At 43.1% G+C, this 18,795-nt stretch overlaps 1 protein-coding gene across 1 annotated transcript in view; it reads left to right on the top strand.

The window, feature by feature from the left end:
- DDX24 (DEAD-box helicase 24) overlaps positions 1–18,795 on the top strand; it is a 416,990-nt gene that overhangs the window by 225,512 nt on the left and 172,683 nt on the right. The window contains exon 5 of the mRNA XM_044074590.1: positions 15,146–15,661. Coding sequence (XP_043930525.1) covers positions 15,146–15,661 — 516 coding nt within the window. The remainder of the gene's footprint in view (positions 1–15,145; positions 15,662–18,795) is intronic.

Below are 18,795 nucleotides of genomic sequence, written 5' to 3'. Positions count from 1 at the left end.
GATGCATCAGACTATGCATGGGGAGCTCACTTGGCAGGAAGTGCATTCAGGGCAAATGGAACTCAAGTCAAATGCACCTGCATATCAATCAAAAAGAAATGTTGGCTGTACAGAATGCTCTGACAGCCTTCAAGGACCACATTCTTCCAGGACAATTAATGGTAAAGATGGACAACACCACTGTTATGTGGTACATAAACAAGCAGGGGGGAACCCACTGATACAGTCTCTGCAGACTAGCCATGGCTCTGTGGAGCACAGCCTTGAGCTACCAAGTGCACCTACAGGCTCAGTTCCTGCCAGGAAAGCTAAATAGACTGGCAAATGAACTAAGCAGAAATTTCGTGGACCCACACGAGTGGAAACTGGAACCAAAGACATTCAACATGTTGATAAACAAATGGGGGAGCCCAGGTATAGACCTGTTTGCCTCTCCCCCAAAACTACCAGTTGGACAAATTCTGCACAAGGACTCCCCACAAACAAGCTTGGAAAGTGGATGCCCTGTCCTTCACCTGGAAAAATCTATTCATTTATGCCTTTCCTCTTGTCTCTCCTCTCCAAGGTACTACTAAAGATCAAACAGGACAAACCCAGGACGATGCTGATTGCACCAGACTGGCCACACCAACACTGGTACCCCCTGTTGTGCAGTGTGTCACTGCTGGCACCATGGCACCTGCCTCAGACCCCTACCCTGATGTCCCAGCAGGAGGGCCAGATTCTACACCCTCAGCTTCAAACCCTGAATCTGGCAGCCTGGCTAATTACTTGATCTCTCCGTTGCCATCCCTCAGTAAACAAGTGTTTGATGTCATTCTGGAGGCAAGAAGGCCTAGTACTAGAAAATCCTGTGTTGAACAATGGAATAGATTCTGTTCCTGGAACCAAACTCAGGGGATGGGCACAGCAGCACCCAGTTTACCTCCGATTCTTCAATACTTAACTGAGATGCTTCACAAGGGCCTTTGCCTTTTCCTCCACCGAAATTCATGCCTCAGCCACTTCAGTTCTTTACAACACAGAACCACCCCTCTTCTCTCAAGTGGAGCCTTTCAGCATCTTTCATGCGGACAGGGTGTTCCTCAGGACCAATCCCTCCTTCTTGCCCAAGGTAGTATCCAGTGTGTCTATTAATCAGTCCATTCATTTGCCAACCTTCTTTTCTAATCCACAGAACAAAGGGAAACGTATACCGCACTCCTTAGATGTGCACAGTCAACTTAGATTTTACTTGGACAGGACTAAACCTCTCAGGAAATCGGAACAGCTGCTGGTGGCATTTGCTGCAGGAGCAGAGGGGAGGGCCATTTCAAAGCAAACCACTTCTAAATGGATAGGCCATTGCATTAATTTCTGCTATAAGCACCATGGAAAACATATTCCACAGGGGATAAGACCACATTCAACCAGGGCTGCATCTACCTCTACAGCCTTTCTCAGAGGTGTCCCTACCAGGGACATCCTAAAAGCTGCTACCTGGAGTTCTGTACATACTTTCATCAAGCATTAGCATCTGCCAATTTTCTCTAAATCGAGAGCTGCCTTTGCCACTGCAGTCTCGCAGGGCCTTATAGCTGGTCCTAATGCTGTCTAATTTCCTCCTCCCATACTTAGCTTTGGGAATCTACCCAAATGTGATGACTGCATCAGTGAAACACACAGAACATAGTACAGTTGTGTACACTTACCATAAATGTTAGAGTGTATTCACTGTTGCAGTCCTTGTTACCCTCCCTCCAGCCCCCCTGACTTCTTTTGGCTACACCTCTTTTCCTTTTTACTATGCTTAAAGCTTTTTGGTGTATTTGCTTTTCTGTTGGAGGTGTAACCTTTTTTTTATATATTTAATTGCTTCCCATTAGGGGGCACCTGACATCTGGGGCAAGTAAAACTGATGTAATGGTGTCGGTTGCATGCTTTATACCCCTGACTACCTAATGTCATGGAAGATGAGACCGCAACTGACGTAGGACCCAAGACTTTGATAATCAGGCCGACTGAGGGCTACTGCAAGCAGATAACCCAAATGTGATGACTGCAACAGTGAATACACTCGAACATCTACATTTATGGTAAGTGTACATAACTGTACTTTCCTCGTGCTTCTCACAAGATCTTCCTAATATTTTGTTAATCACATTTGGAGCTACATTTTAATACTTTTGTCTGACTGTTTATCTTTTTAGGGACCTATTATTTCCTGATTTCCATTTTATTTCTGCTCTTAATCACATGTGTAATCCATATACTTGTATTACTGGTAGAAAAGCAATGGTTCTTAATTCTAACCTATTTTTGTTAGTTTGAAACCTGGAAGACTTTCCTTCAAGCATCTCCATTTCTTATTGGTGTTTCTATTAAACAGATTCTTCCCAAGGAACATCATTTAAAGTTCATCTTCCTTGTAAGTGTTAAATCCTGGCATAAAGTTTTATTAATATTTACAGGTTCTGGGATAATCAGAAAGACTACTACCAGAGAATGGCCACTGACAGCTGTAGTTGGCAGTGAATAACAACTGCCTACATCATAAACCTGAGAAATATGCATGATATTTAGTACATTATTCTTTGTGTTGATATGTTAACAGTACCTTTTGTAAGACACTGCAAGTTGAATGTGGTGTCCAGAAAAAGGTCTTTCTCTGGGAACCACTATTTTGTGTGAGGTTCTCTCTTAACCACCCAGGAATTATCATAAATACAAATCTTATGTAGTTACTGTAATAGAATGTGCAAGTGATCTCAAATTCATCCTCTTAGCAGTCATCCAACCATCCCCTTTTCCTTGGCAAGAAGTGAGGCGTGGGGGGGGGGGTGTTTTCATTTAGGGGACAAGTATATAATCCTGTGCTGAGCTTTATATACAGAAATGTGTTGATCATAGGAAATACAAGGCAACTCAGTCTTGCAGCTATTTAAGGCCTTGCCAATACTCATCCATTTTTTTTTTTTTTTTTTTTGGAGGAGGGCTAGGCCAGTCAAGCTAGGAGTGAGTTTATGAAACCCATTCAGTCATCCAGTTCCTGTATGAAGGAAGACACCGTATCATACTGTGAAATATGCAGAAGGAGTTTTTTCCAGAATGTTGAAGGCACTGTGTGATGAACCTCTCTCTCCACTACATTTTATTTATTTGTTGGTGAAGATTTTGATCCCTGATTTTGTTTGTGGGAATATCTGATTAGTGAAGATACAAGGAATCCAGAACCACTGGGTCCCTAATGACATTGAAGGCCAGGCATAAATCTTTCCTCAGGAGTTTAATGAAAAGTGCCTCCAGTCTTTTATGGTACATTAGGGTTTTTAATCCAGTGATGATTCAGTCAGGAATTTCTGGGGTCTTTCTAGATTGATATATCCAGTGAGGTACATCTCAAAGGTGGCATTGTATTCAGTAATTGTCCTAACTGTAGCTGATCCAGTGACATAGAGGAATAAAGCGTAACTATGGCCTAGTCAACCTAGGTTCTGTTAGAGGCGACTGACTGAACAGCATGGAAGGATGAGTGTTTCTGTCCTGGGTGGGAGAGCTGTTGTCAGTGATGCTCCCTTAGGAAAGGTGTGGTTCACTGAGGGAAATTGCCCTTGAATGGAGATTTATGAGTGCGGGAGGTGGGGCGTATAATAAACCATTCCTCCTGGATTGAAGCGGAGACAGACAATCCTTCAGGATGCTGTTAGGATCCATGACCAGCCTCAGCAGTATTGGAGTAAGTCCAGGGTGGCCAGAGTCAAGCTAGTAGACCTGGCATGGATATGGGTCAGGGGCTAGGGTGGTGTAATGATGTTCCAAGGGGGACCAAAAAAATAAAAAAAAATGCCTTAATTAATACTGAATATAAGGGAACAGTGACCAGTTTAGAGCTGGCTGATATTTCTCTTGCAATTAGCTGCACTAATGACTGCTGTCATTGCATGGTGATCAAAGAAGAGGGAATTGTATCAACCTTAGTTTAAAGGTCAACATACTCATTTTGGAGTTTTTGTAGTTAATATGATTTTTTTATTGTCTGTGCAAAGATTTTACTATGTTACGTGCAGTATTTTTGCTGTTTGATGTTTTGCAATTTTTTTTTCAGTGTTTATTGTGGAGTTAACAATGTTCACATATTCATTTCTGTGTTTGCGAGTATTCAGAACACCAGGAGAGCAAATGTAAGTGGTAAATGTACCCAGCTCAAAGAATTTTTAAAAGGGTATGAGGGTTTTAATATTCCTGTTAGCAGTCTTCCCATTTGTGTATCTTCTGAATATGCTGCTGTTTCAGACTTGAAACACATCATGGTTTCTGTGCCCACTAAATGGAAGACAGAAATCACATGCCCAGTTTAGAATGAAACCCTATCCAGTTTTAGATCTCTGTATTAAAATTCCACCCTAACAACAGCCAGTTAATACTTCACAGCAGGTATCTGCATAATGAATATGGTGCAGTAGTGTGGTTATACTCACCTTAAGAATAAGTGTTCAAATACAAGATCATATGTACAGGTGAGGTGCCATCCCTTTATCTTCCTGGTTTAGCACATTGTAATGAACCTACTGGTCTTTGTATATATTTAGTTCTGCACTTGTTACAGATTTGTTGTTTTTTACTTGTGTGTTAGGAGGGTGGCCTAATGGTTAAGAGGTTTGACTTACAAACCCAAGGTGTAGGGTTTGAGTCTCACAAGGGATAATTTGCTAGGTTTAAAATGGCTCGCAAGGGCAGTTAGCCTAATATGAACCTATGTTGCATTTTCATTTCACAGCTTATGTTCTCTCCTTTTTGTTTCATAGCTGAAAGTCAGTCATTTATTCACATGTCTGTAAAGGTTGGTACATTACAACACTAAAATACAGACTAATCATTCATATGAAACAGTGAAGTTTTGTGGATCAGAAAGAGTATTTAGTAACTATAAAAATGTCCCAGAAAAACATGTACAGCGGATATAAAAAGTGTACACACCCCAGCTAAAATGCCAGATTTTTGTGATATAAAGAAAATGAGACCACAGTAAATCATTTCACAACTTTTCCCACCTTTAATGTGACCTACAGCCTGTTAATTCAATTGAAGAACAAACAAATCTGTTAGGGGAATAAATATAAAAAATAAAAAACATGCAATAAGCTCGTTGCATAAGTGTGCACACCCTCAAACTAATACGTTGTTGGCGCACCTTTTGATTTAATTACAGCATTCAGTCTTCTTGGGTACAGACCTGACATCAATTAAAGAGACTGTGATTAACCCCAGATAAAGTTCAGCTGTCCTAGTAGGATTTTCCTGACATTTACTCAGTTGCCTGCCACAGCAAAAGCCATGGTTCGCAGAGAGCTTACAAAGCACCAAAGGGATCTCATTGCTTGAAAAATCATCAGTCAGGAGAAGGGTACAAAATATTTTCCACAGGATTGGATATTCCATGGAACACAGTGAAGATAGTCATCAAAACGTGGTGAAATTATGGGACAGCAGTGATGTTGCAAAGAATTGGACGTCCCCCCAAAATTGATGAAAAGACAAGACAAAAACTGGTCATGGAGGCTGTCAAGAGACCTACAGCAGCACTGAAGGAGCTGCAAGAATTTCTGTAAGTACTGGTTATGTACTACATGCGAGAACATTCTCCCATATTCTCCATATGTCTGGACTATAGGGTAGGGTTGCAAGACGGAAGCCTTTTCTAACACGGAAAAACATCCAGACCCGGCTAAAATTTGCAAAACAAAACATAGTCTCCCAAAAGCATGTGGGAAAATGTGTTGTGGTCTGAGACCAAGGTTGAACTTTTTGGCCACAATTCCAAAAGGTACATTTGGTGCAAAAACGCTTTGCATCACCAAAAGAACACCAAGCATGGCGGTGGCAGTATCATGCTTTGGGGTTGCTTTTCTTCAGCTGGAACTGAGGCTTTAGTCAAGGTGGAGGGAATTATGAACGGTTCCAAATACTAGTCACTTTTGTCCCAAAACCTTTAGGCGTCTGCTAGAAAGCTGAAGACTTGTATGGATTTCACCTTTCAACATGACAATGACCCCAAGCATACATCCATATCAACAAAAGAATGACTTCACCAGAAGAAAATTAAAGTTTTGAAATGGCACAACCAGAGCCCAGACCTAAATCCAATAGAAAATCTGTAAATCTGTGCGGTGACCTGAAGAGGGCTGTGCACAAGAGATGCCCACGCAATTTGACAGATTTGGAGCACTTTTGCAAGGAAGAGTGGGCAAATATTGCCAAGTCAAGATGTGCCATTCTGATAGATTCCTACCCAAGAAGAATGAATGCTGTAATTAAATCAAAAGGTGCTGCAACAAAGTATTAGTTTAAGGGTTTGCACACTTATGCAACCATCTTATTGTACGTTTTTTATTTTCTATATTTTTTTACCTAACAGATTTGCTTGTTTTTCAATTGAATTGTACAGGTTATAGGTCACATTAAAGGTGGGAAAAGTTTTGAAATGATTTGTTGTGGTCTCATTTTTTTATATCACAAAAAGCTGGCTTTTTAAGAGGGGTGTGTAAACTTTTTTTATCCACTGTAAAAGAGGTGAAAAGCAATGCATACACATGAAGTTGTAGGCATGATGGGGAAAAACATGGATTCAGAGAGTCGGGCTTATACCTGGGGATCACCAGCAGTCCCAAGTTAGCCGAGCAGAGTACAATGGAAGGGTGACAGGGCACCAAATACAGTGAGTTGGTGTTGTCCATACAAGTTATATCCTTACATTAGCATCTGATGTAATCATTTTCACCCATTCCTCAGTCATTGGGTCATGGAGTCAACCTCTGACTTTTAACAGTTCTCAGACTTTAGATCCATAGCTCAAGCTTCTCCTTTTATCCATAATCCCCTCCAAAACCCTAGGTTACCTTAGATCTGGCTTTCTGCTTCCATCAATCAGGCATGGTTGATGTGACTCAAGCTTTAAGAGATAAGTGACTCTGTTATTGGTTTATTACTTCTCCTTTTGTCTTTTTTTCTCATCCCTACATCCCCCGATTAAAACACACACACACACACACACACACACACACACACACACTCGCATACACACACACGCATACACATATATTCATTTTTTGGTAGTTAGTGCTGTTGCTTTATTCTAAGGCTTGAGCCTATCCCTTTTTCTTCTTTCTGACTCTCTGTTCTGAGTCAGGCAGAATTTTCTCCTCCCTCCCACCCATTTAAGTTGTCTTGTTAAATACCACTGTCTTTCTAGTTGCCCGCCTCTTATGTTAATCTGACCATATATCTCATTTCTCTCTACTTTCACTGGCTTATGTGAGTAATCACAAAACCATCACTTTTGAAATCCCACCCCTTCAATTATTTAAATTTATTGGCCATCCTACAGTATTTCATAGTACCAAAATACAAAAGTAACCACCCTTTCAGTCCATCTTGCGGTTTTAAAAATAGTAACTCTCCACTAAACCTTAACTTTTTAAACAGGTAAAACTCAAGTTACCTACTTTCATATCTAACTTCTCTAGTGCACACTGCAGAGTGCATTCTTTTCAATCTTACCTTTAAGCATCCCTGTTACTAGCACTTTCTCTAATACCTAAAAGATCATCTCTACTTGACTCCAAGTAGACTTTTCTCTATCTGTTAAACCTAGCACTTGCTCCTACAGTACTTATTACCTTGATACGGCACTCTTATAGATAGCACCCCAAAAGGCAAACCCCATTTCTCGGTCACTCACGTCCCCGGAATCTCTTTTAAAGTTTTTGTCTAGTCCTTCTAGCATGTCGAGGGATCAGTTGCTAGTGTCCTCTCCTGCTCAGCTGGTGAACCTGGGAATATTGAGGCAATGTTACAATTGCCTCATGTACCTGAACAACCCTCTCCTCCTCCCACAAAACACAAATACATGCGAGAGATGCAACTATACGGCCAAACTGGAGGCTGAGCTCTCTCAACATAGGACTGGCAAGACCAGTCAGGAGGAGGTTACCACACACACTATAGACCCAGTCTCACATAGTACCATCACAACCTCAAATCATACACATAAACACACAAAGACATACTCATGGCTCTGATCAAAAATCTACCAAAACAGCAGAGGCCACCAAAGCAGACACCCAAACAACCACCACCTCAGAACACAACACCTGCAACACATAGACCTCACAGTCAGAGTGTCAAACAGTCACAGCCCTTAAGGCCAAACACAATGCCAGACACACTAGTCATTGGTGACTCCATAGTCAGACACACTGGCGTCCCGCTCACCAGACTGAGTAAGGAGAAGGTCACAGTAAGCTGCCTGTCGGGCGCTAGAATCCGCCACATAACGCAAGCACTCAGGTCTCTCAACAGCAGGTACAAATATGACTCAGTCATTGTCCACGCTGGTGTAAGCGACCTGAGACGCACCTCCTTGGACTACATGAAAAGAGACATTGAGGAGCTCTCTGATTATGTAGCCCAGGCAGGTATGACCCTGACCTTGAGCAGTATCCTACCTTCACCAAGAATGATGCCACAATACAGAGATAAGATGATCAGCTTTAACAATTGGCTTAAACTCTGGTGTCATTCAAAGGGGATCCAATGTCTGTCTGCCTGGGATGACATGCTGGACAAGCCACGCTGCTTCGCAAGGGACGGCTTGCACCTGTCACCGCTGGGATTCCGGATATTGGCAAAGGCTCGTGCCACCCCCATAGTGCCTTTTTTAGGCAAGGCGCAAATTCTAAACCTACCACCCTAGAACACAAAAAGGGAAAAAACTAAGGGTAATGCTGCTCAATGCCAGAAGTCTAAATCTCAAAATGCACGCACTCGAGGTCCTTCTCAGTATGGAGAACATCGATGTCTGTGCAGTGACAGAAACCTGGTTCAAGGCTCCTGAGAGCACCCCAGCACTATCGGGTTTTACCTCTTATCATGCGTTCCGGCCCCAAAATCCGGACAATACCAAGAAAGGAGGGGGGGTATCCATATTCATCAAAGACACCCACACCTCAAGACTGGTGGCAACGCACGATGCATCGGAGACCATCCAGGTGCAATTAACCATAGGCAAGACTGCTCTGCAAATTGTAGCATGTTACAGGCCACCCTCACAAACTCAGGAACCTCACATGGCCTTCCTGAAAACACTAGAGGGGATAAATGTATCACCAAACACCATCATACTAGGTGACTTCAATTACCCTAATATAGACTGGGAACACTACTCAAGCCCAAACACCCTAGCCCAAAAGTTCCTGGAATTCATAAACTCAAATGCCATGGAACAACTAGTCACCATCCCCACAAGAGGAGAAAACATACTTGATCTCATCATCACGAACATGGGAGCACAATGTTCAACACCGGAAGTATACCCCTCACTGGTGAGATCAGATCACAAACTAATCTCGCTGGAGGTCCTCATCCCACCCCACCTGAAATAAAAAGACCACAGTAAAGAACTTCTCAAAGCCGACTTCACACTTCTAAAGACTAGTGTGGTCTCCTTTAAGGCCCCGAGCCGACGGAAAACAGTACTCAAGCCGCTGAATCACTTACAAATGCCTTCTACCAGCACCTGCAGGACTGCATGGATAAGGCAATCCCAAGCAAAACAAAGACTCTTTGTACCAAAGGCAAGCGTCCACTCTGGTGGACCCCAGCCATAAACAAACTCTACAACAAAAGGAGGAAGCTACTACAAGATAGAGCAAAATCCTTAAAAGGTAAGACACCCTTGATCACTATAAGTAAAAACTAAGAGCTCTCATAAAATCATCCAAAGCAAATTTTGAGAGAAAATAGCCAAAGACTCAAAAGACAATCATAAGGCCTTCTTTAGCTATGTTAGAAACCTGGGAGGAAACTCCCAGATATGCTCAGAACTAGTTCAAAATGATGTGAAGATTACTGATCCTACAGACATTGCCAACATACTGGCTGACAGGTTCAGTGCAAACTTCTCCCCTCCCCAAAAGGAGAGATATCTATACCAAGCGATTGCAGCCCCCAAACATCTCCAACGCCCAAGTGAGAACTGCTCTCTCCAAAGCAAAAACACAGCATCCATGGGACCTGATGGTGTCCCCGGCTGTGTGCTCCACGAACTCAACGAGGAATTAAACCCACAGCTAGGACAGCTGTTTAATCATAGTCTTAGCTCTGGATCATGCCCAGGAGTGGCGCACTGCAACTGTGGTCCCACTTCACAAAGGCGGTGCCTCCACCGACCCTGGAAATTACCGCCCATTAGCTTGACAAGCCTTATCTGCAAAGCCATGGAGAGGATCATAATGGACCTCATAAATAAAGACATAAGGAATTTGCAGACTTTGGATCCATCCCAGTTTGGCTTTGTCAAAGGCAGATCATGCCTTCTAAACTTGGTTGACTTTTGAAACCGTCACCAAAGCCATTGATGAGGGAAAGGCAGTCCATACAGCCTACCTCGATCTGGCGAAGGCCTTTGATACAATACCCCACTCGGGTATCATTGAAAAACTCATCAGCTTAAATGTTAACCCATACATCACAAGATGGGTTGCAAACTGGCTGAGTGACTGAACCCACAGGGTCAGAGTTGCTGGCGCCATGTCAGACTCAAAGCCTGTCACAAGTGGTGTGCCACAGGGCTCAGTCCTGGGCCCACTCTTGTTTGGCATCTACTTTTCCAAGTACAAGCAAACACAGGAGGGTTATGGCTGACAAAGTTTGCAGATGACTGCAAACTGGCCATAGTAGAAAACACATCTGACACAGATATCCTTCAGAAGGGTCTCACAGAAGCGGATAACTGGTGCCAGAGCCATGGCCTAAAGTTAAATGCCAAAAATGCATAGTCATACCCTTCGGGAAAAACAAGGTTACCCCTAGCTACCAAATAGGTGGCAATCCACTGAGTACAGAAGAAGTTATCAGGGACCTGGGGACCCAGGTTGATAGTAGTCTGTCATTCGACACCCATGTAGCTAAAGTAGTTAGGAAGACCTTCTACATTGCCCACCTTATCATGAAGGGATTCTCATCTAGATCAAGGGAGGTCATAGTCTCCCTATACTCATCACTCATCAGAGCAATGATTGAGTACAATGCCCCATTCGAATGTATCTGACCCGACACTTGCAGCAGCTGGAGAGGCCACAAAGTTCCTCACCAAAAGGATAAAGGGTCTCAAACATCTGTCCTATGCTGCCCGACTGAAAGAACTCCAGCTCTATTCAGTCACCGCTTGCTCAGAGGTGACCTTTGCCTAACATACAAGGCCATGTCAAACCCAGATTTGATGAATATGCTTCACCTCAAAAACTCTAGATCCGTCAGAGCCACAAGGGCGGGAGACTTAAACCTCGACATGGCTATTAATAGGACGTGCTGGAGGGATAGATTCATCACCCAAAGACTTCCTATGCTGTGGAATAAAATCCCGGTATATGTGAGGCAGAGCACCTCGCTGGCCTTGTTCAAGAGAAATCTTGACCAATGGATGGGAGATCGCAGATATACCCCAGGGATTACCTCAGTGTCACTGCTCAACAGAGGCACAGCAAAATAATGGGTATAGTTCCCCATACTAAAGGGGTGGCGTAAGCCACAAAACTATGGGCTAGGCTTGTAAATGCCCTCGGGCAGATAGCCTAGTATGAACCTATGAACCTATGAACCAGTTTACTAGTTGGCTTTTTACCATTGCTAGAATTTCCTTATCTCAAATTTTTGGTATTTCTTTGATTACCATTGCTGGTAGTATTGTCTTTTGTTGATTTTCTTATGTTATTGTATTGTTATATTTCTGTATTGATCTACCTTTTTGGCTCTAATATGTCAGATAAACCAACCAGATTTGAAAAGTGCTCTTCTAACACTGATGCTGATTCAGAGTGTGTGAATTATCTTGAGACTGCACATCTTGAAGGTGAGTTTGATATTTGCTCAGGTTTCAACCACAGAGCTTTGGTTGAGCACAAGAACAAGTTAGTTCTTAAGGGTTTACTTCCTTCTTCCTCTTCTTCAGTGTCTGGAGCTTCCCCCTCCACAAAGAAAGTGCCAGAAAAATCTTAGTGGGGAAAAAGAGACGAGTCCAGGGGGAAAAAAAGATAAACCCAAGGTGCCGAGGAAGTGTTCCCTTGTCTGTAGTCCTCACTCAGCTCCAGCTTTGGCTCCACCATCCAAAATAACAAACTCCTAAGATCTGTCCACTTGTTTGAATTCAACACTCTCTTCTGCAGTTTCCTCCCTATAGACAGCCTAGGTTTTCAACGGAGCTGATTTCATCAAGGCTACACTCGGTAGTAACTGATGCTACCTGCCTAGAGAAATCCAAGGCTTCCCCATGTCCCTGCCTGAGATGAACTGTCTAACGTCAAAGCTATGAGTGAAAGGAATGTCTCCAAAAGCCTCGCAATCTAACCCCTACCCTTGATGCAGCTCTGAAGCTACAGCTCCAAAGTCCCTCCTACTCTTACAAGTTCAGCAGTGGATGGGTCAGACAAGACGGAGTCAACAAAGACCAAGCTTTCGGATCCAACACAGACGATCCCAAGTTCTTGACTGTGGTACCTCTGAAGCCGAGGAGCGAATTGGGATAGAAGTAACTAAGGATATTTAGGATGGTCTGAATAATTTTTACAAGAAATACCTCATAGAGTTTCTAGACTTCATCTGTCTCCTCATCCTTCAGGTCTGCTAGCCACCTGTCCAAAGCAGATGTGCCCAGAATGATGTGAAGATTTCTCAGGATTCAGATTCATTTGGGAGTACTCCCAGCTCTGTCTCCCATTAGACCATTGAGCTTCAGACCATCCTAAATATTGGTTAAAAAAAAAATTGGTTTGACGTAAACAGGACCACCATGGGCTTATGCCACAAGGTCAATCGCTACTTCCTCTGCCTTTTTGTCCATAGCTTCTATAGATGACATTTGTGCTGCTGTTACTTGGTCCATTATTTGTACCTTCATAACTCATTACAAATTGGATATCTTTTCTAGGAACAGGGCAGTGTTTGCTTCTGCCATACTCTGGGATATCTTTCCATGAAACCACTCTGGGGTTAGACTACCTGGGGATTCTGTCCCAATGGTTGAGGAATGGAAGAAAAAGACAATATCAGTTAAAGTTATGTACATACCATGATGATGCATCTGTGTTCTCTCTTCATTCTTCCTCAGTCCACCCTCTTTCCTTTCCCACTTCCATTGATAGGAGATACTACTGTGGTTTCTTGGTATGACCTGGAGGTATACCGTCTTGGCCTTTTCTCTGTCTGAGCACCAGATGCCTTTGCTCTTAAGTTTCTAGAGTTTTCTAACAATTTATAGGTCTGTTTCTTTTCTGTACATGGATATTAAGGGGCAAATTCAATGTGAGGTCATCTGTGATTTTGGAGGGGATTATGGATTAGGAGAGGAGTTTGACCTACGGATCCAAAGTTTGAGAAGTGGCCAAAGTTGGATCCAGGGCCAGATGTGTACCCCAATGCTTGGTGAAGGACAAAAACAGACAGCACAGATGCATCTTTATCGTAAGCACATAACTTTTGTTTTGGTTTTTTTTGTATTGGTAGCCTTAGCTTAGGTTTTTGAGTCCTGTTTAGCTTTCTCCAAGAAAACCTGCTGATAAAAATGTCCACTTTTATTGCAGTAGGTAGCATTGTCACCTCACAGTGAGAGGTTCTTCAGTTCAGTTATTGGCTGGGGTACTTTGTGTGGAGTCTGCATGTCCTCTCTGTGTTCACGTTGTTCTTCAGGTGCTCTTGCTTTCTCTGGCATTTCAAATACATGCAGTAGGTGGATTAGACATTCTAAACTGGTCGTAGATGTGAGAGAGAGAGTGTGTCTGTGTGTGTGTCTGTGGGGGTACTTTGTGTGGAGTCTGCATGTCCTCTCTGTGTTCACGTTGTTCTTCAGGTGCTCTTGCTTTCTCTGGCATTTCAAATACATGCAGTAGGTGGATTAGACATTCTAAACTGGGCGTAGATGTGAGAGAGAGAGTGTGTCTGTGTGTGTGTCTGTGTGTGTGTCTGTGTGTGTCTGTGTGTGTGTCTGTGTGTGTGTCTGTGTGTGTGTCTGTGTGTGTGTGTCTGTGTGTGTGTCTGTGTGTGTGTGTCTGTGTGTGTGTGTCTGTGTGTGTGTGTCTGTGTGTGTGTGTCTGTGTGTGTGTGTGTCTGTGTGTGTGTGTCTGTGTGTGTGTGTCTGTGTGTGTGTGTGTCTGTGTGTGTGTCTGTGTGTGTGTGTGTCTGTGTGTGTGTGTGTCTGTGTCTGTGTGTGTCTGTGTCTGTGTGTGTCTGTGTCTGTGTGTGTGTGTGTCTGTCTGTGTGTGTCTGTGTGTGTGTCTGTCTGTGTGTGTCTGTCTGTGTGTCTGTCTGTGTGTGTCTGTCTGTGTGTCTGTCTGTGTGTCTGTCTGTGTGTCTGTGTGTCTGTCTGTGTGTCTGTGTGTCTGTGTGTCTGTGTGTCTGTGTGTCTGTGTGTCTGTGTGTCTGTGTGTCTGTGTGTCTGTGTGTCTGTGTGTCTGTGTGTCTGTGTGTGTGTCTGTCTGTGTGTGTGTCTGTCTGTGTGTGTCTGTCTGTGTGTGTGTCTGTCTGTGTGTGTGTCTGTCTGTGTGTGTGTCTGTCTGTGTGTGTGTCTGTGTGTCTGTGTCTGTGTGTCTGCCTGCGTGTCTGTGTCTGTGTGTCTGCCTGCGTGTCTGTGTCTGTGTGTCTGCCTGCGTGTCTGTGTCTGTGTGTCTGCCTGCGTGTCTGTGTCTGTGTGTCTGCCTGCGTGTGTGTGTCTGTGTGTCTGCCTGCGTGTGTGTGTTATGGAAGAACGATTTAAGCAAGGCTAGCCACCTGACAGTGTGAACATTGTCTCTAGATGATGGTAATTATTGATGTGACAGCCTGACCCATGTATAAAATGAGGATAAAGGGGCTGATGCAGGGCTCAAGGATGCAACTTGCATGCTCCTAAGGATGTCTGACTACAGAAGAAAATCAGGCACAGGACTGTGTGCCTCTGCCAGTTTTCTTAATATATTTCTGCAGTTACTGTGTTTGTAAATCTACTATTACAGTGAGCATACACGCACAGCTGTACTTTTTAAATGTGTGTTTTAGTTGTAATTTATTTTTTTTTTTTTTGCAGACTTGTAGCATGTTAACTTAATTTTGATTCTTAATCTCATTCTACTTTACTTAGGTGCCTTGTGATTGATGAAGCTGACAGAATGGTAGAAAAAGGACATTTTGCCGAACTTTCAGAATTGCTGGAAATGCTGAATGACTCAAAGTGTAATCCCAATAGGCAGAACTTTGTATTTTCTGCCACCTTGACCATGGTTCATCAGCTGCCAAAAAGAATACTGAAAAAGAAAAATACAAAGAGTATTGATAGAGAAACAAAGCTTCAGCTCCTGATGAAAAAAATTGGAATACAGGGAAAGCCAAAAGTAATAGATTTGACCAGGAAAGAGGCAACTGTGGAAACTCTTACAGAGACCAGAATCCACTGTGATACTGAAGAAAAAGACTATTATTTATATTATTTCCTATTGCAGTACCCTGGCAGAACTATGGTCTTTGCAAATAGCATTGACTGCATAAAGCGCTTGAATAGCTTGCTTACCATTCTTGAGTGCAGTCCTCTACCCTTGCATGCTAATATGCACCAGAAGCAAAGACTGAAAAACCTTGAAAGGTTTGCAGAAAGAGACAGGTTAGTTAATTGTCTATTTTGTGTTTTAAACTTCACTTAAACTGCTCTTGGTTAACCAAAATAACTTGATCAGCCACTTTTTTCCTTTTAGTAGTGCAAAAAGTAATGTAATTTGTATGAAAAACAGAACATTTGAGAATACAGGAGTTGCATGAAGTGCACATATTTCAGAAGAGACAGCTTGATGCATTTCTTTGACTTATTAAATGCATTGGAAGCAAACTGTTTTCCTGGTGAGTGTCACTAAAATGTGACTTTGAAATTTGTCCATTATCATTAGCTTGTAGTTATTCCAAGGGACACAGTAATTTAATTGTGTATACATAATTTGTTGACCGAGTTTAGTTAGACCCAATTTACGTAGAGGAATTGGGAGAAAAGCATTCAGTAAAAATAGTAATTTTAAAGATTCTGTTTAATAGCCAGATAAATGTGCCAGTCAGTTAACCCTTTTCAACCGCAACCTAGGCTCTAGGGGCAAAGCATATTATATTAATAAATTTAATATATGGCAAAAAAGAAAAACGAATAGCAAAAAATATATACAGTATGTATGTGATATTGCAAGATCAGTGAAATAGGTGAAGTAAAACTCCTATATGGTTTGACGGTACTTGCGTATTATCGCAACCGCATTTCTAACAGATAATACGCAAGTAGTAAACATTCATATGCCGTTCACGTGTCGACTATATTATTTCTAGTTATTGTGTATATTTGAAGGTGTATAGCCATTTAAAAACCTAAACCCACATTTTTAGGGTGTTGTCCCCACGTTATTGTAGGGTTTCAGCACATTTCTTGGGAGTCGATATTGACAGGAGTGTCTTGCATTGTTATGTAATTTCCCAAAGCTTCCCTTCACTTATGGCAGAAAGGTCAATATAAAAGGTAGAATTGGTAAGTTTCAGACTGTGACATGTTCCGAAAGTACTATTTCTGTAGTCAGAAATTAAATGGGCTCTTGGACGTTATTGCTGCTTTTCTTCCTACTGCATATGATTGCTCCAGTGTACCTAATTCTCACTTGTGTCTCACTGCCATTGCACCTGTTACAGACCTGTCACCTGTCTAGCTTTTCGCACAATGTCTACCTTTTTTCTTCTTCCTCTTCTTTCGGATTTTCCCGGTTAGGGGTCGCCACAGCAGATCATCTGTCCGCTAATGATTGGCTGTGTAGTTTTATGGTGTCGAGTTGCCAGCCCAACCTTCCACAGAAGGCATACACACACACTCACCTAGGGCCATTTTAGTGTGTCCAATCCACCTACTGCATGTCTTTGGGATGTGGGAGGAAACCTGAGCACCCGGAAGAAACCCATGCGACTACAGGGAGGGCATGCAGACTCCGCACAGAAGGCACCCCAGCCGAGAATCGAACCGGAGAACCTCTTGCTGTGAGGCGGCAATGCTAACCGCTGCACCACTGCGGCCGCCTTACAATGTCTACCTTTTTACTACATATTTTTGGTCTGCCTCTCCTAAAATGTGTGACTGTCTACCAACTCACCAAGTCAGTAGGTAATGATGTACACATGCCGTATATGTATCAGCAGGCAGACTTTTACTTTTCATTGTGTCGTCAGCAAAACATGCTGTCCCGGAAGAGGTATTTTGTTATTATTCCAATTTCTGTTTCTGAAACAGTGACACAAAACTAATTTGGAGTTTACACGTCCCTTCTAAATTGGAGAAACAGTTGCTCCGTGATGACATTATGAATTACAGCAGGTGAGACATGTGGTTGTGATAATACATAAGTACCGGTTTGACCACTTTCTAGTTGCATGCATACATTGTTAATAACACAATTGCAGGATTAGAAAAAAAAACAGATACTTGTAGTGAGGTGCATTAGATGTTATGTGATCCTATCTCACCTACATTCTGTACTGATGGGTTCGGAGCCGATCCTCGGCTCCGACTCGGCACGCTATACTATAGAGCGAAGTCTCTAATTGGCTGTGCTATTCTACATCCCAGGATGCACCACCACTACTTCCCCAGATCTCGTTTGCCGCTTGACAGCAATAGACGTGGTCTCGACTTGGCTGGGCTAAGTACTCTTTACTGACAAGTTTTCTGTCAGAATTTCTCTAATTTTTCACCCAAAAGCTGTTTTAACAGCTACTGATCACTTGTTGAGTGTTTTGTTGCAAAAAAGTTGTGTGTTTTTTTTCTGGCGTTAGGTTCCCGCTTTAACTGGTGGGGGTTCCCTTGCGCTCTTATTCAGGCCTTACTGTTTAAAGAAATTGTTGAAAAATTGTTGTAAAACTGTTGTAGTTGTTTTGTGTGGTATTTGTTTCTCTGAGGTCCCGTTTTAGTTAGAGGGACCTTGCCCTCGCGCTCTGTTAGAGCGTAGTTATAGTTTCCTTGATCGATCCAGCTTAAGTTAGAGGGATGTGGCTTGTTTGTTAATTTTTGTCCCTAGTTGGTTTTGGTTGCTTGCTAGTGATGTCGAAGGAACACAGACCTTCGGGATTTAAAAAGTGTACCAAGTGTGGGTACAAAATGTCGATAACAGATGATCACTCTCTCTGTTTATTGCTTAGGGCCTAAGCACCTTCAAGAGTCGTGTAGTGTATGCCACGCTTTTTCCTCCCGTGTCCTCCAAGAGAGGAAAAACAAATTGATACTGAAAGGGATGATCTCCCCTTCCTTTGAGGAGGCTTTATCTTCTTCCCCCTCTCCCTCCAGGAAGAAGAAGTCTTCGGCTCTGACCAGCCCGTCGGAGCCGACAGCAAAGAAATCAAGGCAGGCTTCTCCGTCGGCTCCACGGACTTGGAGCCGAGGTCGGAACGGTCTGCCTCGGTGTCTCCAGCCTCGACTCCTCTGTCCTCGGAGCCGAGAGCTCGAGCATAGAGAGGTGGGTCACCTTCTTCGGCTCCAGTGGTTTCGGAGCCGAGAAAGGTCGCACACTCAGACTCTTCTACCTCTGCGCCGAAGTCCCCGTCGGCTCCGAGGGAAATTGCTGTACTGGTGGAATCTCCCTCGGCGCCGATAATACTTGAGACCATTCGGAGCCGGTCCCCCAGTCTTTCGGAACCGGCGGAGAAGTCAACTCGGGCCCGATCGGTCTCTTCTCGGTCCTCGAGGATGTCCGATTCGGATATTGACAGGGTACTTCAAAGGCT

Source organism: Protopterus annectens, chromosome 6.part0, assembly GCF_019279795.1.
Source record: "Protopterus annectens isolate FY-2018-M chromosome 6.part0, PAN1.0, whole genome shotgun sequence".
Taxonomy (NCBI): domain Eukaryota; kingdom Metazoa; phylum Chordata; order Ceratodontiformes; family Protopteridae; genus Protopterus; species Protopterus annectens.
The sequence above is the reverse complement of the archived record's forward strand: the minus strand, read 5'-3'. Positions and strand labels throughout refer to the sequence as shown.